Source organism: Calypte anna, chromosome 17 (genome assembly GCF_003957555.1).
Source record: "Calypte anna isolate BGI_N300 chromosome 17, bCalAnn1_v1.p, whole genome shotgun sequence".
Lineage (NCBI taxonomy): Eukaryota > Metazoa > Chordata > Aves > Apodiformes > Trochilidae > Calypte > Calypte anna.
In genome coordinates this window covers 7,908,975-7,931,310 of record NC_044262.1, presented here as the reverse complement: position 1 = coordinate 7,931,310, position 22,336 = coordinate 7,908,975, and the positions used below count along the sequence as shown (strand labels likewise).

Here is a 22,336-nt window from a genome sequence, read left to right as displayed (position 1 = left end):
GATAAGAAAAAAAAAATTCAGACATGAAATTAATTCACTACCCATGAAAATACATATTTATTTTCATCCACTAGGAAATGAGTCCAGCATTTCTAGTAGCTGAACTTTTGAAGAATGCCTTATTAAAGTTTGCTGGTTTTTTAGGGGGAGAAGGGACATAAAATACAAATATTTACAGGACCTATATAGAAATGATGTTCTGGTGCTCCCTCTGCTGTTTCTGTCAGTGGAAAACCGGGAGTGTTTCAAGGGCTGTGTATATCCCTTCAGATAGAGTAAGAAATACTCATGCCTAATCAGTTTTTAGAAAGGATTTTATTTTTCCTTTTTTTTTTTTTTTTTTTTAAATGAAGGAAGGTTAATGTTTTAAGAAGACATCAGATTTTAACTCTTCTAAGTATTATTCTGGCCCAAGACAGTACTTTGTTTTTGTTTTTAAAAGCAATCTACATCTGACATCAAATGTCTTTGCAGGATTCTCTGCTACTCTTCCATCCAAGCTTAGAAATCACACTTAGATCATTACTACATTATAAGATCACAGCTATGAAATACAAGCAAGGATGAACTATTAATGAATGTTTTGTTTGGGACAAAAAAAATTACTAAACTAGCAAGGATTATTTTTTTTAGATGAGATTTGATGTATATTTGTATATTTTTAGTTTAAATATTCTCCAAGTAAATCAACAGCCACTGATGATGAGATCTTCAGCAAAATCTTCCATTGTATTTAAAAACTCTTGACAAAATGTACATGCTGGATTTGAAGGCCACCACTCAATCCAAGTGCTAGAGTCCAAAGGGTACTGGAATCTAAGAAGACAAGAGAAAAAGACAATTTGCTGCTAAGATTTGTGTTCATAATCCTGCTTTAGATGTACTTATCTGAAGTCACATTGTGCAACTATTTGGTTTAATATTTTAAAAATTAGATCCACTATACATTACTTGAGAATTATTACATAGAAACACTTGCCACTTCATGGCACTCTTTGACTAAATTTCTGCATAATCTGATGGTAAGTGACTTACTTGAATTTGAAACCAACATTTATCTTTAAAGCTTCTTTTCCCATGATCAAATACTGCTCTCCTGGGCTCAATTCAACATCTGTACAAGTCTTCTTTTTAACAAAGGTTATTTCATTATTCTTTTGAGCAAAAGCCTGTCCTGAAGTAGAAAGCCAAAAAATGGAGAAATTTCCCAAAGAGAATTTCTAGTCACTCATATATTAGACAGAAAACACCAAAATGTTCTACAGTTCAGCACAGCCAAGGAATCTATTTGCCACTAGTTATATAATAGGAACATCTGATAACATAAAATGTGTTTCTGGGAAAGATTTTTAAAATTAAACCCAAACAGTGAAGAAGCTTCATGCACATTAAATAATTCTATATTATGGTAACTATAAGGACATGTTGGGTGCTTAAACTCAGAGGAAAAACAAGTATCAGCTTCAGATCCACAGAACTATGAGCAGCTACCTCTCCCAAAGCTTTTTAAAAGCATCAGACAAAGAGTGCCCTTCTTTGTGCAAAAAAAGGGCACAAAAAATTCTTAAAGGCTTTATTTGTGACTCTGGTTTCCTACTGTGAGGATAGAACTGGGTTTGACTGCTGATTTTTGTCAGCTGTTTCAAGTGACAGTTTTCACTTTAAATAAATTGTTAAATGGATGAAGAACAGGACACTCACCTCTTTTATAGAGATCCATTAGAGATGCAGAATACTTTACAAAATAACCTTCTTCACTACGTGATAAGATGTTCACTTTATAAACTGCAGAAAACACAAACAAAACTTTGTTACTTTTTTCCTGAGATACCTACTAAATGTCTTACAGATGCAGAATATAACCTAGTAAAAAAAATCTTGTTTACTATTAAACAATTAAACATTTCAGTTGGAGCACATGAAATAGGTAACAACAATTCAAGCATTACCATATGCAATATCATTCTGGCATGCAGCTTCTCTCCTGGTATCAGCAGTTACTGACAGATCCAATCTCTCTTGCATTTTACTGCACTCAGCTACATTAAGAAAGAAAAGAAATCAAAACTACAATTTTTTTTCTTTCAAATGTAAAATTTGGAGAAGACAACACCTGTGGTTTTGTCCAAAGCACTACACTGCATTTTTTCACCAACTGAAATGGGAAAACATCTTAAAAAAGTTTACCTTCCATGCATTTGCATTCATCTCCTTCACACAATCTTACAAGTCTTTCATTTCCATAAGGATTATAAAGTATAGTGCACCTTTTATCTAGAAGATCCAAAAAGAAACAATAAATACATGTAGAAAGCTCAAGTCCAAGAAGTCAACACTGAAAGAGACCAAAGTTACCCAAGCTTAAAACAAAAAGGATTAGAAAATGTAGATATTAAGGAGGAATAAAGAGTTAAAAGACAAACATGAATCTGAAGACGTGGGACACAGACCTGGTGCATGATACTCATACACAGTGAATGTGGCAGGATTTAGCATTCCAACATGGAAAAGTTCACTTATTCGGAACCCAACACAGAGAAAATTGTCAGCTGGCACCTGTTTGAAAGACACATGAATTAAGGAGCTCTTAATTAGGGAGAAAGCAGAATTACTCTGAAGATCTTACAGTAATGGAAAGGGTAACATACAGAGTCTATCTGCAGAATAACATGTCCATCTTTTATCTCATAATCTGCTATCAACTGATCAACTCCACTTGCAAGCTGTAGGGAAGAAAAACAGAGAAAAATCTTTTATAAAAGTGAAATATTTTTGGATGATCTTAAAGGTTTTGTGATAAGTAGCTTTAACACAACTCTGAGATGTAAAAAAACAGATTTTAGGGTTGCCCCTTTGTGATGTTCATATTCTCATTTGGGTGTTTTTTGTTTTCTTTTAAAAAAATTACACTTTTACTCATTACATGGAGATAATGAACAACTAGAGAGCTAATTATCTTACCTGAGTCCACGTATAGTATTTTATTTAAATCCTATAACTCTAAGCTCTGGTTCCCTCTAACTAAAACTCACAGGTTTGTCTACAGGAGCTGGATGAACACAAGCACTACAGTTAAAATTCATTTCAGAAACTTTAGCCAGCTCCTAGTTGGCTGAGTGCACCAACAGGGTTGGGTTTACAGTAGCAGCTGCAGCATCTCCAGAGGCTGATGTACCCCAACACAAGGGACAACCACTCCCTACCTGCTCTTATTTTTCTGTTAACAGAGGGAGCCCAGATGTCAAACTCTAAATAGATGTCAACCTTCTGTCTCTATCAGAAATCCATAATTTAGACTTAGGTAGAATATTTTCCTAAGTATTAGAAGTGTTTAGAAGCATTGTGAATACAATGATATAAACCTGCACTACTACTCTAACAGAAAATAATTAAGAACAGTAAATACTATAGTTCTGTTAAATAAAACTTAAGAAAAAGGTCTCTAATGCTTACAGTAGATAAGTCTTCTGTATTTGCTTCCAATCCACTGACCAAACCTATGTCCATCACAGCATGAGCAGACCCTGACCGTGGCTCTCTCGCACTGGGCCGATACCTAAAATAGATTCAAAATATAATTAGTTAGAAACTTATTATGAATATGTCAGTTAATGTCATATAAAATAAAATATTAATGTAATAGTAAAACATTAACTTAGAAAAACCAAAATACCAGAAAGCCTTTAGAAAATTCGTAGAATAACTTCATAATTCACATATACACCCACAGTGCATTTGCTTTGTGCTGCTCCAATTCCTTAACATGTCAGCTGGGAATTCTGCCATTGCAAGGAGTGCTGAATGTTAGGAAATCCAGGAATCTAGAACCAACTTTTAATTAAATGAAACCTTTAAATGCAAAGCATCAGCTCAGTCACTGAGGAGAGAAAAAAACCCACAACCAACCAACCAAGAACCCCATCAGCTGTACTTACTTTGCACAAGCCTCCAAGCGCCCAAGGGGTTCCCCTTCTTCCTTCCTGTGACCTTTTTATAGCAAGTAGAGTCAAAGTCAGTTTACAGCCCTTCAGAAGCAGCACCCCAAAACTTTCATAGAGCATTTTCATAAGTGGAAGATAATTCTTTAAATTCAAAAAAGGCAATAGTTTCAAGAAAGGCTAACAAGGCTGCGTTTAGAAAGGGACAGAATTTATTACAGTTTCATTGTTATGAAACACTTTATTAAAGACAGGAAAGTTTTTTCCCCTCCCTCCCTTGCACTGACCTGAGCAGTAATATTTAAAACCATATTAAGCCTTTACCATCATGTCTCTTGGGAAGAATCTTCAAATCAAAGTTACATGACTCTTCAGAAGTACCAATGGTATTATATACTGTTCTCACCTATACGTGCACAAATAAATAAATGAGACAAAAGAGAAGCAGTAAACATCCTCAAAAATGAGGATTTAAAATTTGAGGATAAAAATTGAGGATATAAAATTTGAAACTCATAATAGGGAGAATAAAACAGCAGTAGAGACAGGTCTGTGCAGCATCATCAGTTTAGATGGATGCAAAGCAGAGTAAATAAATGATTGGCACAGGAAGGAATGGGGAATTCTGGAGCAAAACCACACCTTTCTTGCTGGTCATATTTACAAGGCTAAAAATATTATCCAAACAACTCCTGATATTTTATGAATATAAATACTAGTTCACAAGTACATGTACATTTCAGATATTATTAAGTTTGATACTGGAAGAGTCTATGAAAGATTAGAATATATCATAGCAACAGCTTAATATTTAGACATGCAAAAAATTGTTCCTTTAAATATTACAAGAAAACAGATTTTCAGGGGCAATGTTTAATCAACTAAGAGTAAAAACCAGAATAACAGAGAATAAAGCAAGTTCTCAGAATTAATCACTAAGCTGGGTCTTCCCTGTGTGGCTGTCTGAGCAGAGATAACAATAACTGATAAGCACACATGGTTTATCTATTCAGATTTATGGAACAGAAAACCTCCACTGACCAGGAAGTGTGGAGAGATTTAGTATGGAGGCATGGCTCACAGAATGTGGCCATGCGACAGACGAGCAGAGACTGGTAAGAACTCATTACATCTAACACAACCCAGTAATACCATGGTCTTTGTAGACAAAGAGTCTGACTAAGCATTGATAAGAGTATAGCAGATCATAAGCATAGATGACAGCTTAGCAGGTCATAAGCACAGATGACAGTTTAGCAGGTCATAAACATAGATGACAGCTTAGCAGGTCATAAGCATAGATGACAGTTTAACAGGTCATAAGCATGAACAGGAATATAGCAAGGTAAAAGATAAGAGGATGTCCACCATTGTTTTCAAGATGAAGTAACAGCTAACCAATGAATGAGCTCAGGCCCTGGAATATGCATCAGCTAATTACGGAGCATATAAAAGATCACGTCTGGAAAATAAAGTTGGAGACATATCCTCAAACACATGTATGTGTCGTTTGTCCCCCGCTGTCCACGACAAGGAAGAAACTTCATAACTCTCTCATGATCCCTAAGGCAAACAGTGTCTTGTACTTAATCTAAAATGCAGCCATAATGACATCCATCACTCAGTCTAAAGGTAAAGGCAACAAATGGAATAGTTTATGGGAAATTTGGGTTTCTTCTTCAATGTTTAGAACTGAAAAAAGATAGCTTAAATTTTAAAAAATTGGTTGCATGCTTACATTTACTGTAGCTATGCCAGTGCTGCTTCCAGTGCTTACATAAATGTCATCATCCAAAGGTACCTAAAAGATGGATATTTAACAAAAAGTTAGCAAGGGCAGAAATTCAGGTCAGATGATCTGCTTGTCTGTTTTACATTTCAAATATATATCAAGGCCTGATACAAAGAGAATCTAAAACCAAAAAGAAACCACACTGCAAAGGAGCACACAGCCATACTTAATTAAAATCAATTTTCAGATACATTAAATTTAGCAGGTAATTGGAGTCCTTAAACCTTCACTATACCAAATTACTACGAGATTACTAAAAGAAGTTACCCAAGTAGCAATTTCCAAGTTCAAATAATTATTTGACAAGTTGCTAAGAATTCTGCTTTCAGTTTTCAGAAGATAGCATTCACTCACTGTCACAGTTCTTCCCACAAAATTATCTTCTGTCAGTTTGAAAAGCTGAAGGTTTCCATGGTTTTTGTAAGCTACCTTAACACTCATATCCAAATAGAGACGTTTGGTAAGAAGGGAATATTCAGTCAAGGCTTCAAGGGCAGTAATTGTGTCCTGCCAGAAAACAATTATATAAAGAATTAATTCCATAAAATAAAATAAAAAAGAAGTAAAAATGTACTTGGAGAACGAGAACAAAATATTTCAAAGCTTACCTGAGTTGAGTAAAATCCTCCCCCATATCTTTGCTGCTCAGACAACCATTTGATGATTGGATTGGCATAGTTTTGGTCCCCTCTTAGCAAAGTAGTAAGCAAGGCATATGCTGTAGTTTCAACCATCTGTGCAGTAGCAGAGCTGGGAGTGTGTGTGTCTACTGCTTTGAAAGTATCTTTCCAAAAACGATACAGTGGGGGGTCACCTACAGAAAATACAAAATAAATTTTCAGACTGAAGCAGAGCAACAGGTGCACAAGGTGAACTGTTGCCCACTTCACTTACACCCTCACTGAAATTCACCCTGCAGGTAGTGCCATCACAGCACAGAATGAAAAACACTGAAAGAGCAGCCTACCTGCCAGCCAGTAATACAGAATTCAGTAATACCTATGACAGATGCTTCCCTCTTCAGTGCAGAGAAGGCTGAGCGTGCAGAGTGATGGTTGGGATCCACAAGAGCTAAAGCATACGAGGTTATTGCCATGGTAAAGGGGCTTTGAGCAGACTGCACATTTTTCATCAAATAATTTCCTGCTTTGTTTTTAGCGTCATGGATTTTCTGAAAGGATGAAGAGGCTACAGCTAACATCCATTAGGCTTGGGATAAAGAGACACATCTATCAAGGCAGTTTAGGGGTACATAATGCAGTGTATCTTCTAATCAAGAACTTCATTATTCTTCTTTTACTGATTTTGAAATACAAAGATTGAAAAAGCAAATAAATCTCATCTAAAAACAGCCTCTTGATTTCGTTGAACAAGTGTTAAAGAAAAAGGAAGAAATTAGAACCCCAGGACATGATTGCTGGCAGAAATAAAAATATTCTTTACCTGAGTAGGACATATTTTTATTGACTTTTCAATTCCAATAACAGAAAATGCTGTGAGATACAAAGAGTTTTCTTTAGTTTCTTTAGGTAAGGTACCCTACAAAACAAAATATGTAAATACAAATAAACAGAAGCTACATTGAATTTAAATACATTGTTTGCAATTTAGGTGAGGAAACAAACAAATTCTTGTAAAAAATGTCAGTTTGGTTTAACCTGAAAAAATGTTGACTCTTTTTAAAGTAATAGGTTTTTTGTAAAAAGAGACAAAATAAAGTTACTGGCAAGCCAAGACTACTGTACTGCAAAATCAACCTACATTTTTTTTCCTAAATATTAAGAAGTGGTAAGCAGCTACTTTTAGTGGCAAAATTGGAATGCTTGCAAGATTGTGCTATTCTTTAAATTAATCTAGAAAACCACAAATTGAACAAAATTGACTTGAATAGTTATTCTGCTGAAATGCAGCCTAAAATACCTTGAATTCCTAAAACACATCATCTCCTGGTGAATTCAGCTTTTACTGTGCATGCACAAAAAATGCTTGGTTTTCATACCTGTAGTTTTACTGGTTGGTAATTAGAAAATTCACTGAACGAGCCATCTGGCATTTGACAGTTCTCAATCAACCACAGGAGTGAATTACAAACAGAAATTTCATCAAGATTTATATATTGATTAACTTGTCCAAGAATCCTTAAAGCAAAAGCTGTCAACCTGACAAGAAAACCAAAAAATGTTTGTTTTGATCAGCAGATACTACCACGGTTGTTTAATATGACAGCATGGAGTGAAATAAAGCCTTTTCTTCCCTCCTAATCAAAAGAGGTTTTTAAACTCACCAGGTGCTAGCTTGCCCATTCTTCCACATGCTGTATGAGAAGTCAGAATTTCTGAAGGATGAGATGCTGACAATTCCTAAGGGATATATTAGGCAGAAAATAAGTTATGAAAAGAGATTTATATTAAAATTGTATTTGCTCACTCAGATATATTATCTTTCTCCTCCAGCAAATTTTCTGCACCTCTCCAACTCTGAAGCAAGAGAAGCAATTATATTTTCTTACCTTCTTTCATCTTCCTCCTCATTTGAGTTCTTGAAGTTAAGGTTTCAGGACCCAGTAAATGCCAGTTTTCTGATGCTTCTAAGTAGTGAAACACATAAAATACTGGGGCAATGCTCATAAGCTCTGCCTCTGCACTGCCCTTTGGCAGATTAGTAAGAGCACTAAGACCACTAGGACTGAGGATTGTGGCAACTGCTTCACCCATAAGATGTCCTGTGGAAAGAGAAAACCAAAACATTTAAGAGAGATCTTGAAAGTGAATCAAGGGGCAGAATCTGACTAATTTGTACAAGCAATCATTCTTCATGAAGTACTTAAAATTCTACACAAAAAGATGATCTGCAAAGCCTTTTCTCAAAAGAAAGGGAATCTAGGAACAAATTCCAAAAAAGTTAAACAAAGAAATATGAGTAGGAGAAAAAGAACATAGAGTAGACTAAAGGTTTTAATTTAATTTACCTTTTACACTGACACTTCTATCAATTTTTGTTTTAGGGACCAGATTTAGTGGTACTTTGTATCGAAATTCTTCTCGTCTCTTGATTGAACCTATAATTAAAAATGTATATATATTTATATCATAAATTACAATCCACATCAATAGATGATTGAAATGTATATGAAGTGGGTTTGTTAGTCAATGAAAGGAAAGGAAACCTTTGGAAGGGACAAATGAAAACTATTTCAGGAAGGAGAAATGCCAATTTTTTCATTGAAAACTTTATTATCATGAATTAAGAATATGAAAAAATAAAGGAAATAAGATCAACTCTCACCATAAACACCCTGTGGATCCAAAGTGAAGCCTGAATGAAGTTCTTTTGTAATGCCTTCTGGCTGGAATCATTAAGAGGAAAGAAGCAGGGAATGAAAACACTTTTGTCTCATCAAAAATATTAGTTGAAGCAACAGTTTAAAACTATAAGGTTTTTTGCATTCTACACCCTATCCTATATTTGAGTTTTACTTAAATCTTCTAATCTGAGATTTTGTATTTAGTAAATATTAAAATGAAGCAATACTTAGATATTTATTTATTTATTGTGACTGAATCAATATGAAATTCCAAACCACTACAAACATTTTGACTTTTTTCCCCTTACCATCACACGTAATGTTTTAACTACAGTTTCACTGTCTGTGGCTGCCAGCAAGGTGAAGTTGACAGTGTGAAGGCCCAGTTCCAAAGGGAGTATTCTGAATGTAACTGGGGAGGAAGAGCCACCATCCAGATTCTTAATCTGGCAGTTGTGCATCCTTGATCCTCTAGCTGCAGAATCTCCAAAAGAACAGATTCCATTTCCAGTGGCTATTGTAACACAGAACTGAAATGTTGAAAGATTTCAATGACAAGTACAACACCAAAGGAATACTAAAGCTACAAAAATGAGCATTTTACTGCTGTGATACTACTGCAATGAGCAAGTGTCACTAACTTTGCTTGCACTAAAAACACACTAACAAATGTTCATTAGCAACATCAGGGAGCCAGTACTCCAGGCTTCATACCTGCTTCATACACATACCTCTGCATACTCAAATTCTTTCAAAATTAATTTTATACTTTTGGTTAAATATATCACCTTAAAAACAGTTCTTTTATATTAAATCCCTAGACAATGTAATCTGTGAGCTCATGAGCAGGTCATTCAAGAAGCCCCATCACTTTTTTGATAGTGTCCAAGTGATTGGAAAAGAAAAATTGTATTTTAACTTCTATGAGGAAAAGTTGTTTGGCAAGAGCATGACAACATCATAATCAGTGGAATGGCTGAAAATGAAACAATCAATGATTTTATTTAATTCTCACATAGTTATACAGAGCATATGTAACACTAGTTGAAAGTCTGGAGACATCTTATCCAATAGTATAATGGGTACTTGCAGGGAAAATACTTTTTTAGGTTATAAGGTTAAACTTTCTGTAGTACTCACTAAATCCACAAATTACCTTAATTGCAGATGCCCTATGGTTATAAACTGATCCTTTTAACTCAATCTGTTCTCCTCGCACCACAGAATAAGGAACATAAATGTTCAGGAAAATATCTTTTACAACTTCCATTTCCAGTGGTGCAGCAACACATATACCTAAGGAAATTAAAAACATAAAGCAGATTATCTTATCCACCCTTCTGATAAAGAAGTTTTAAAAAAGTCTTCACACACTTCCCAGCTTTACTGATGACTTCTTTTTTCAGTAAGTACTTGGAAATTGTCCAAACTTTTCTAAAAGTGGCCAGGCTCTTGCTTCTTGTTCCAAGCTGTCTCCCACACTTCACACAGACTTGCTGACACACCAGTCCTTTGGGTTTCTCCATCTTACCCAAAGCAAGAAAGAAATTTTCTGCTTGAACTACCACATCTATTGGAAAAATTGTTTCAAGTGCCTGAGCTGTTGGTAGCAGGACACTGGAAAGCTGTGCCAGGGAAGAGTCACTCACTCTTGCAGAGTCACACAGAGTTCTTTTACTCTTTTCTTAGTCATTTATTGTGGGCCACTGTCAAACACAAGATAGGCTTTATTTCCCAGCCAATAAATTAAGTAACTTTCTTTCCCTAAACACCTATTTTATCCTTTCATTTCCTTTTTATCAATCAGAAAAATGAACATTTTAAAATATATGTCTTAACTGCAATGAGATGTTCTGCAAAATAAAAGCTCCCTAATTCTTTAGCAGCAAGATAATCAGGCTGCAGTACCTACCTTTATCTGAAATGCCAACAGCTTGTACTTCCCAGGTAGTCAGAGAATCAGGCAAGGTGACAGTCAGAGTCTTTGACCTGTATGTACAAGTGTTAGTACAGTCATACATTGTCACCAGCCACCTGCTAACAGAGCCCAGAGCAACTCCTGTATCTATGAGAGCCTCAGGTAAGGGAAGATACGAGAGAGCATTTAGAAAACAGAACTAGTTTGCATAAACTTGGTCTTAGCTGACTTTACAGAAGCTGCTGTTTAACAAAGCTTGAATGTGAATGGGAACATGGTTCAACAATCAGGGCACCAGACAGCATATCCTGCATGGAGGAAAAGATGGCAGGAAGACTGTTAGTACAGGACTGCATTTTAGCACACATCTTGGGTACAACTAAATCTGCCCAGGTTACCCCTATTTTAGCATTTACTTCCTCTAAAACTATGACTAAGTCAAACTGGTAACTGATTTGAGAAAAGAAGTACCTTGGAGAAACTTGGTGAACTTCCCATAACCAACTTTCAGGGAAGTAGCTACGAACGTCTGCCTCATCCAGCTCCAAGAGAGCCTCAAAATCTGAAGAACATAAAGCAAGTAAAAAAAATCCCTCACCAGTTCTGACACAAGGAAAAATGTATCTTAACACCCTCAATCAAAAGCCTGCATTAATCCCACCTCACCTATTTATACATGTGGATACCTGTCCAAAATCCAAATGGATTAATTTGTTAACAAGCAATAATAGGAAGAAAATGGGAGACAAGAAATTTCACATTCCCACTGATATTTCCTGACATGTTACCTGTTGGCTGTTTCAGGGCTGGGCAATGGATTCAGCATTCAAGTTCAGCACTGCCCTCAAAGGCAACAATGCTCTCTTACCCCAGTTCTGCTTGTTCTAAATCTGAGTCAATAGAACACAGCTCTTAACAAAACAAAAAGCTGCTCTCATACACCTCCTTAGGGTCTTTGCAGACTGGTAAAAACTCTTTCTGGGATAACCCTGAGAGGTAATAGGTAGGGATCAGTAGATTAACAAAGATATCATCTCTGTGTTTTCCCATTCTGCTGGAAGTGCTTCACCTCATGCCCAGAGGAGAGGTCAAACTCTCATACTCACGCATTCTTGCCAGGATCAGGAGCTTGTTGGGCTCTTCCTCCCGCAGCCTGTTTGCAAATTCACAGCAGTCTTTGAAGGCAGAAATGCACCTTGCATGGCTCTTGATTCGCTGGGCTCTGTCACTGCAGGTCTCAGTGACTGGATAAGCTCTCACTCCAGCCATGCAGCACTTCCGAATTTCTGGATGTAGATATTTGGATGCTGAGAGAATAAGGAAACAACTCACAGCTTCACAGAATGGCCACGGTCCCCTTCCTTGAGGTGAGGTTATTAATTTCAAATGCATCTCAGCCTGTTATACTGAATTCATTTTTAAAACTCGTAGAATCATTATTTAAAAGCTAGTGACACGTACATAATCACTACTGTTCTGAAATTAAAATATAAATAAGAGGAGTTTTATTGCATTTTAAGAATTAACAGTCAAAGGTTCTTCTGACAGGCTTGGTCCCTGGCAGATGGTCACTTGGAAAAATTACCATATCATAGAGCAGAGAGTTTGTTTGTCTTTTCTGAAAAAGAAACATATCTTAAATAAATACCCTATTTTCATTGTGTACTTAAACCTTACCAACTTCACATTTGGCATTTGGCTAGGAGACTTTAGAAATGGGGTGCTCTCCAAAGTAATGTTCTGCATATGTCAGTCTCTCTCCACCACATTAAGTTAAAAACAATCATTAAAAGTAGTATTCAAATACTCAGATTCTTGGTATCTATTTTTTTCCATGATTATATACTTTAAAAGATTTTTTTCACACCTTCTTTGAGTATCCGCTCCTTGAAGTCAGACCTTTTGGTTCTTAAAATTTCATTGCAAGTTTCATCTGTTCAAAGAATAAACAAATGAGTACAAAACATGTGACTTGTTTGTAATTGCAAAGCCCACTTAAAAATAGTTCCCTAAAATAACGTTAAAAATTTGTGAGACTTTTTCTGATTACTATTTTAACTAGAAAAGCATTTTGATTTCAGTTACAATGACTCACAAGTTCTGTTTTCCTCCCTCAAAAATCATTAGTACATGCATTCCTTATTAACTTAAGGATGTTCCAATATACGACTGAGAGTCATAACTGAATATTTCAGAAAAGAAAACCCACAATTTCATGCTTAAGCCAAAGGAACATACCTGCTTCGTTTGAATCATCAGCATTTGCATTAGTTAAAAATGTAAGCCCAGCCATTCGGAACACATCCACGTTGTTCCAGCCTCCTCCTGCTCCACAGCCAAGGTCACTCTTTTCCAAGTGCAGCATTACCTGAGGAAAAAACACAGTGGAACATGGAATATGTGATATGATGACTGAGGGAGGTAGACTTGCAGAAAGGCCACTTCAGTCTGGTAAGATGGTGCAGATCTGCCTTTGAAAGTGCAACTTGCTTCTACTGGAAACCAAAAACCTGCAAATGAATTCTTTTCACAGTTTTGAACTGTCAGATTTGAAGCAGCAACTGTTATTCTGTATTGAATTGCTCTACTTCCTATTTCCAGGTTTACTGAAGGCATGCTACATAACAGCTATATTGAATATAACCATAAAACAAATGGTTTTCAGTTGAGGCCACTACTTAACTTTTTCCATTGCTCTCTTTCCTCTTCCTGTGACTCCATATACTGCCTTGTCAATAGAGGACAAGGCAACAAAGGAATTGAATTGTGTTTTCATGTTAAGTGACACAACCTCTGCTGGATTCAGTATCTTTTTGCTTGATTGCAGCTTAATCTATAAATTGAAAACAAATATTGGTAGTTTTAAAAGTTATTTGTTAAAAAAAATTGCATCTGAAGGCAGACACTTTAATTAGTCAAGGAAGTGTTGTATAACTTGTATAAATCCAAGTTAAAATTTGACTATAAAATGAAAGAACAGCCAAATTTTAGTGCCTGTTCTGCTACTCACATCAAGACTATTCCCACACTTCTGTTCCACGTTCAGCCAAACTGAATCAGCTACCAACTCAGCAGTTTCTTCACCCATGACTATGTAGTAAACAACAAGACGTGCTGAAGGAACCATTTCTTGGGTTATCTGAAAAGTTAGATGGTCATATTCCAAATCCTTAATTCTATCCTGAGTTCCAAAGCCTACTATCTTTCCTTTTGACGTGATCTAGAACAGAAAAATGATGCAGAACAACAAAGTCATATTTTGTAATAATTACCTGCATTTAGATAGAATCCAACACACACAAAAAAGCACTTGGGACCAATGGGCCTGGTTCAAGTGAAGGCAGCTCTCTCCTTTATTCTCTTCCACACCATTGTCTTCCTCTCTGTTTCAACTCATGGAATCCCTCTCAAGACCAGCACTACTTGTTCTGAATCCCAGTCTATGTCAGATGAGAATTTAAAGTAGAATTGAATATAGAATTTAAAGATGAGACTGTTAACAATACTTTCTACTGTAAGACTGATAGATTGAATATGGAAGGAGCAGCTGCATGAGCAGCATGTGCTGCTGAGGGCAGTTCTTGATTGCTCAGGTTTTTCATCTAGGCCAAAACATTAAATCACAATTCAGTATTTGATAGGAAAACATCTGTTACTTACCAAATAGCTGAAGTGGTGGATTTTATGGATATAGTGACTACGTGGATATACATTAATATTTATGAAATCCCCTACTTCTAGTATTTTATGGTTTGAAGCCCAGTCAATATAAAGATAACTCTGACTTAATGATGAATAAGCTTTTGCTTCATAGATTTTACTTGCTTGGTTCTCATCTGAAAGTCGTGGATCTGCAGTTTTTACCTGAAAGGAGAATAAATTGTTTGAATTTTTTTGTTTAGTAAAGAAGGAAACAAAAGCATTCTCAAAAGTGAAGAATTAAACCTTTGAAGAAATAAATTAATGGAATTATTTAACTCACTTGAAACTCCAACTTTTTGCTATCAGATGGGATATTAACAACAAACAAAGCAGTTCCATCATTTATGCTTGTTTGTCTTCTCCCAGAGTCTGAAGCCTCTGATATCAACTCAGTCTCATCCATTTGCTCACTAAATGATTTTGCTGTGACAGTTACAGGGACATTTCTGACAAACTGATCCATTGTATCTTTCACCTGGACCTGTTAATCAGAATATACAACATTTCTTAAATGAACGGTGACATTTTTTCAAGGAGAAAACTTCCAAGCTGCTAAGCTTGTACAATAGCAAGTGAAAAATAAATAAATGGACAATGGAAATTAAAAGCAGTACAGTAATATATACAAAAAAGAATAAGGCTTCTGCATTACAGGTTTTGTGTTTTAATGTACAAAAATACTGCTTATTTTAACTAACCTTAATGAAGAATGGAAGTCCAGGCTTCACAAAGAGAGGAGTAGCAATCAAACTCAGTTTGTAAGGAGATACAGCAAATCTTACTCCAGCAAATTCTGCTTCACCACTGAGGCCACCTAATAAAATATTACACTCCTTTTCATAACCACATCCTAGAGACTGTTTTCTCTCCACTTGTCTTCAAAGGGCAGCACCAACTGTCTGTTAAAGTGAAGTCCTTGCATCTGAAGAGTCATGTCCTCCTAGTGTTATGAAAACTAATAATTAAAGTTTAATCCCAAAATATTTTACATCAATGGGTGAGTTGTTCTTCCTTATAAATTTTTGGAAGGACTTCTGAATACCAAGGAAAGCCTGAAAGTCTGATACTAGGAAAGTTATCCATATGGTTTTATTTTCTAGTTCTGTTAATATTTGCATTTTTGTTAGGGAAAAAAAAAAGCAACTTACCCGTAGTCTCCAACACTGATGCTGCAATATATAGATATGAGCCATCCAGTTCTTCTAGACTTTGAAACCCTATAGAACTCACTGCTTCCTTACTGTTAAAATTGATCTCAGCTACTCCATTTTCAATCTGGAAATGAAATAGAAATCATTACTTAATAGTCAACAATCTATAAATAACATATGGATACACTGTATGTGAACTGAAGCTTTAACATGCTCATTGTCTGTTTTCAGGGTATCAAAGGTGGAGATGTCTTCATGAAGAATTTATTTCTTACAACTTTGGATAGTTGGTCAATCAATGGCATGTGTTGCAAAGGCTGCACACAGGCACAACAAGAGACAGGAGTCACAGAGGTACCTGCACTACATGAGGAAAGATAATGCCTCTTATCATCTCCCAGTGACTGAAATCACATTCTGTCTCAGGTGCTGCCTCTGAGTTTGATTTTCAGGTGCATTTCTGTAATCCCAATGATAAGTTTACACAGAAAAAGCTGACACTGAATAGCAGTCGATGCAAACTTGGAGCTGGAACCCATCTGCACCAACTTTAATGGGAAAACTTCAGTGGAACTGGATCAGCCCTGAACTAAAGCATCTGGAATCTACACAACCTGGGCTTGCTGCTGCTTACCCTGGTTACGTGCAATGAACGAGGCATCATTCTTTTTTCAGTTTCTTCAATTATTCCAAAACGAAGAAAAACATCAGCACTTGCAAGCTTCTTGTTATAAAAATAGCTGAGAATGAAACAATATAAATGCTTTTAAGATCACTTTAGTGGCTGCAAGAGAGCATTTATTTTTGAAGAAAAATAACTTCCTAGACAAGAGATGCAACAAAATCATCTGTGCAGCTTTAAAGACTCCTTGGAAAATAACCCTTTTGTAGTAATTTTTTAAAGGGTCACTCAGTTCTCTTACAGAGCACAAAGGGTTGTGATCACAGGACTTCTAGAGGTAAAAGAGGAAACTTCTGGGCATGAGAAAACATTTCTCAGGTAAGAGATACACACATTTAGAAATCAAAGCCAAATTTCCTTACCTAGCTTTCACAACAATCCTGAAGTTCTCAAATTTATCAGAACTAATAAAGTTTCTTTCTGGCTCTATGACAATGGAAAAACTTGGCATTGCTGAAAATTGAACAGAAAAGACAGCAACTTAGGTGTGTTTTTATACATTAAGCCTCAGAAAGACACTTCTGTATAGCCATCAAGGAATCATGAGGGTCTCAAGTGATTTCAGTCGTGGTATCATAGCCCCAGAACACAGCTGTCAGCTCAAGACACATTTTGTGTTAATAAACTCTTACACCAGTGGAGTGACCAGCTTGAACCAACAGAGCTGGAGATAAGCAGGCCAAGGGCACCTTGGGAATCTGTATTTTCTTCCCTTGTGTTATGCAGCTGTCAATTTATCTGAAAAAACATATGAAAATGAAGGCTTACAGTCTGGGCACACCTTACCATATTCCTTAACTTCAAATTTGGCAACAGCTGAGGTTATAAAATTCTTCTTATACTTGGCTTCAATCTTCCAAATTCCATACCTATGAAATGGCAACAATAAATTTTTTTAAGATGAAAATTAAAGGCAAAAAAATAATATGACTATTCAACTATTAGAAAAGATCTGCACCAAGTTTTTGCACATGTTCATTACTTACTTTGAGAAGATTCTGCAGGGATTATTTAATAATTAAATAAACTTACTTTAAAACATTTTATATACTTATTTACTTATACCATGGTTATGTGTATATACTATGTATATATATACCATGGTTATGTGTTTATATACTTATTTACTTATACCATTTCACTATGTGAAATGTTTTCAAGTCTTACACACTCTGTGTAGCAAGCAAAAAACATTCTGATAGTCTTTAAGAAAAGGAAGTATTATCTTAGTAATACTTAAAAAGCATTAAATAAATCTACTTAGGATTAGGAGGAATCTTGAAGTCAGGAAAAGAAACTATTCCAGTAAAATCTTCTTCTTCTATAATATCCACTTTTACTCCTTCAGGATCCTTTAAATTATAACAAGAAAGAATCACCAGTTACAGGTCATTCTCATAAAAAAGAAAACCTTAATTCAGTGATTTCAGTGGGAGCCTGGCCACAATACATTTTTCTAAGAATTTTGCCCATTTTACAGAATGAAAGCACAGTTTGAGTAACAATTCAGACTGAAATTCTGATAAAACATTTTGCTGTGGTCCCAACAACTAAAAGCTCTTACTACACAATGCTTAAAATTGCTAAAAATTACAGTAATTACAAGCCTATTATTAAAGGCTAAAATATATAGCATAGTAGAACAGTATTATGTCTTAAACGAAACAAATAACAGAATTAAACCCATGTATTATTAAGGCCCCTCAGGAAATCTTTCCTTAGATATTAAAGATAATTAATATTTTTTTTCCCATTCTGTAGCAACATCAGGTATGGGACTTGAAAACTTCCATCCATCTGTGCAAAGTAATTTTTAGATCTTTTAAAAGATGTTTGAACACCTGCAAAAACACCTTAGCTTTATTAAATATTGATTGTAAAAATGAGTTATCATCTAACTACATTTGTTGTTCCTGTGATCAACAGAATATTAATATTAAATTCAATTGCAACTCACCACAAAAGTTAGGACAGTTTCTCGCCGAGCTGGCTGCAGTTCTTCATCCAGAGAATATACCCTGACTTTCACTGAAAGAATTATTGCAATTAACTTTAAAGTCACACCAGAATAGAGATTTTTTAAAAAAAAAGAAAAAGAAAAAACAATTTCTATGGTATTATTGGATAGTTAAAAATATTATTTTATTATATCATAGTATTTCATTATTATGAAAAAAAACAAACAGTATCCAATGACAATACTAACATAACCAAGACCTTAAATTAAATTTAAATCCTAATTAATTGGCAAAGTAAATGGACTAAACCTTAAATAAAAGCCAAGACAAATAAATGTAACTTACCCGACTGATCAGGAGTATAAATTGGTTTGTCTGTATGAATAAAAAGAAACCCATTCTCATAGGAAACAGGAATTTTTTTTAATCTTGTAAAATGTGGAGAAACAGCTTCCAAATACACATAATTGGCTGAATTCTCTGTTCTTGGTAAATCAGTTGGTTGAAGCTGGGCAAGATGAAATAGAGATTTTGAAAGAAAAAGATTTTTCAAGTATTTTTTCTTATGGTATTTTTCATTGATAAGAGTAACTGAATAGCAATTATTATCCTGTTATGAATTATTATTAAATAAAAGCTTCAGCACCCACAAGGAGCTACTTTTGCTTACACCACAGATGTTGGTCTGAAGCATTAAGATACAGTTATTTTGAAATTTTGCATTCCATTGTACTGAGAAATTGGGGTGTTAAGCTTCACTTTGCAGTTTAAACAACTCAAAACTTCCCATAGTATTTTTTAAACACTTGTAACTACTTGGGATGTAACACTGCAAGAAAAGTTTGGAATCCTTACTCTTAAAGTTACAGCATCTTGGAATTTGTTGGCTGGAGTTAAAGAAATATGGCTAGAAGAATAAACAGCAAGCTTATCTGGAAAGCTTCTAATGGCAATTTTGACTGGAAATTCCTTCTCATAACCAAAAGCTTGAACTACAACTTTCTGAGATGCCCCAGCTCTGAAGATCTTTGGCGCCGTAAGGACATATCTGTATATGGAATATAGAACAATAAAAGGGTAATGGAACTACATTTCTTTCTGATTTCTTACTTCCATTTGTAATTCACATCCCTAAAAAGCATTAAAGCAAACAAAGCAATCAGGCTGTTATTCTAAGATGCTACTTTAAAACAGTAGAGCCTCAGTCAGGATGATTTTTACCAAGACTGCAATAACATTACCAAATACCACCTTAGGAAACATTTATGGGTTTGATTTTGCAGGCACACAAAAACATGTCCATTGAAACAGACTATTTATGTGCAAATAAGTACTTCTCTTGCCAAATTAAACCCTGAAACACTCATCTTCCAAATAGTGCATTTGTGCAGTTTTCCAGCCAGTGAAGTCATTACTGAAATAAATGGGGTCATTTACATTAAAAAAACAAAGTGAATACATTTTTGAAGCTTTACTTTAATTTCTTCAGTTCTTTATAAACAGTACCATTCCAGAAAAGCACAAGACAGGCTTTAGCATCTGACCACATAATGTATCCACAATACATATGAAGCGTTGTTGAACAAACCATTTGGTATCTGTGCATCACCTTTTTCTTAAACACCAAAAGTACTTAGGTTGGTGGCTTTTTCCACACCATTTTGAACAGGTATAATAAACAAAGCACTGCTATGTACAGTTGTGAAATACATATTTAAGTAAGAGCTTTCAACAAACCTGTGGCAAAGGATCTGTTTTCAGGCACTATAGAAGAGCTAGTGACTATCAGCTTTATTTCCTTGTTTATCTTGTGGCATGCAAAGAAATTACTACCTCTTTCTTTGGCAGCAAATGCAGTATTTCCAGAACCATCAGCCTTTTTTCTAGCATTGGTCCCAAAGACACTAGTGAGAATTTTGCTTGTGAAAACACATCAGTTTGGATAGTGCCTTTTGCACTGGATCTACTTAAATTCAGTATCTATTTACGTAAAATAGTGGAGGAAAATCAAGCAACACTTCCACCTCATTCTACATTTCCTTTACTTACGTTTTTTCTTGGCTGAAAGTTGTTCCAGAAAATAGCAAAACAAAAAAATATGCTAAAATAGTCATAGTGATAACTATGATAACAAACAGCAGTCTACAGATGCCAATGACTCTGGATTAAACCATTTGGCTTCTGCTGTAGACGAACAGAAATAACACCAGCACATTTCATTCATAGTTAATTATTAACTAAAGATCAGGTTTTAACCAAAATGCTATTGCCCCCTCTCAAGAAAGCCAGAAGCTAAAGTTGGGAGTTTTTAAGTTTAGGATTTCAAGTTTCGAGTATGTCCAGAGCAATCCCACATCAGTTCAAATTTCGTCTCTGCTTGACACCTCTGTGAAAAAAAATAATTTTAATAGGTAGCAAAAAAACTCTCAACAAACAAAATATCAGATTCAGCTTGTACTTCAGAAAACATTTAAATCAAATTGATTTTAAATTTGCATCTGAAGAAAAACATCAGTTCTTCAGTAATTCAACTCAAACCGAAGGCACTGATCTGTTTAGACTAGAAGTTTCAATGTTTTTGTTTTGAAATATTCTCCACTTGTGAATTTCTTTTGGTAATTTGTACTCCTGATTACACCAACTTCTGGAGTACTTCCATTGCTGTGATATGAAAATATTAGGGCACAATACATCTAAAATGTGCATTATTTTAAAAAGCATTTGCAAAAAAAACGCGACGGTAACAAAACCTTTGCATGCCTGATATCTAATGTAAGACCTGAACAAATAAGTTTATGAAAAGTCAAACTGAAGTTGTGCAAGACTTTGCAAGTTTAAACAAATTCTGTAGTCAAACTTTACGGGAAAGCCATTTACAGAATGCTTTCCAATCAATAGAAAATTAAACTACAAGGTCAGTTTGGGCTTCCCATTAGACAGAACAAACTAGAAGGAAAGTAACAATATACAGAATAAGATCTTACAAAAAAAAAAAGTAAGGTGCTTAGTACTATTAAAAACTATGGCCCAAAAATCTATTACTAAATACCAAACACCGAGAATTCACAAAGTTTAAGTAGATAAGAAGTAAACAACAGCGATGAATTGGTCAAAGCAAACACTTTAAAAGTCTAACAATGATTTGAAGTAATGGTGGACTTTTTAATTATGCCCCTTCCCCCCATTCCTTTTTCAGTTATGACCTACCGGTTTTTAACCCTGCATCTCACACCTGGTTGTCGAAATCCCCACCTAACACAGCCTAACACAGCCTGTCACTACATTTATTTAAACACCATGATGAAAATGGTGGCAATTTGGGCCTCCTGCCCGAGTTTATCAATTTCAAACGCCGCATGAACTTCCAACGCTCATCTTCCATCCTAAAACGCATGAATCTTTTCACGCCGATACACCGCGTAATGCATATGCGCACATAAATCACAGAAAAAAAACAAAAAAACAAAAAAACCGAAACCAACCAACCCGCCAACAAGCACCAGGGTTGTTTTTATTTATTATTATTATTACTCCTACAGTCATTTGGGCTTTAATTAGAATAAAACCTCTCAGAGTTCAGCCTCCCTCACCGGAGCAGCTCTGAGGTAACACCGAAGGAAAGAGCTCAAGGAGGCGACGCACGCGCTGTTGAGGCGGTGAGCGGCGGGAAAGCCTCGCGCAGGGGGGTGTGGCCTTGCCCCGCCCCTTCCCCGGGCCTCAGACAGCCGGACAAGATGGCGTCTGGCGGGCACCTGGCGCCGGGCTCTTAAAGGAGCCGCAGCACCTCGGGCCTGGCGGCTGAGGGGGGACGAGGAACGGGAGGCGTAAAGAGAAGCCGGGGAGAGGTGCGCTGAGAGCCCGGTGTCATCATTCGGGGCCGACCGGAGGCTA

The 22,336-nt window shown here is 35.8% G+C and overlaps 1 protein-coding gene across 1 annotated transcript; it reads right to left on the bottom strand.

Annotated features, from left to right (window-relative positions):
* Window positions 1–306: 306 nt before the first annotated feature.
* Window positions 307–20,610, bottom strand: C5 (complement C5). The gene is made up of 41 exons (XM_008491595.2): window positions 20,495–20,610; window positions 19,301–19,493; window positions 18,791–18,953; window positions 18,445–18,515; window positions 17,748–17,839; window positions 17,274–17,356; window positions 16,850–16,940; window positions 16,440–16,545; window positions 15,803–15,929; window positions 15,353–15,468; window positions 14,935–15,135; window positions 14,613–14,816; window positions 13,963–14,172; window positions 13,636–13,785; window positions 13,191–13,320; window positions 12,820–12,885; window positions 12,059–12,259; window positions 11,424–11,514; window positions 10,947–11,023; window positions 10,191–10,330; window positions 9,343–9,564; window positions 9,016–9,076; window positions 8,699–8,788; window positions 8,240–8,452; window positions 8,015–8,090; window positions 7,730–7,889; window positions 7,174–7,269; window positions 6,730–6,901; window positions 6,339–6,544; window positions 6,085–6,237; window positions 5,677–5,739; window positions 4,263–4,344; window positions 3,936–3,987; window positions 3,454–3,556; window positions 2,649–2,723; window positions 2,451–2,556; window positions 2,188–2,274; window positions 1,950–2,039; window positions 1,702–1,785; window positions 1,036–1,174; window positions 307–816 (listed from the first exon to the last, which is right to left on the bottom strand). Exons 1-41 carry the CDS (start codon window positions 20,557–20,559, stop codon window positions 687–689), a joined length of 5,037 nt encoding a protein of 1,678 aa, XP_008489817.2. The 5' UTR covers window positions 20,560–20,610; the 3' UTR covers window positions 307–686.
* Window positions 20,611–22,336: the final 1,726 nt, after the last annotated feature.

Coding starts and splice junctions, on each gene's coding strand:
- C5 (XM_008491595.2), bottom strand. CDS start 20,559: ATGACTATTTTAGCATATTTTTTTGTTTTGCTATTTTCTGGAACAACT. Junction 14,817..14,934: donor GCAAAAAGTTGGAGTTTCAA/GTGAGTTAAATA, acceptor TTCTCCTTTCAG/GTAAAAACTGCAGATCCACG. Junction 8,789..9,015: donor GGATCCACAGGGTGTTTATG/GTGAGAGTTGAT, acceptor TTTTAATTATAG/GTTCAATCAAGAGACGAGAA.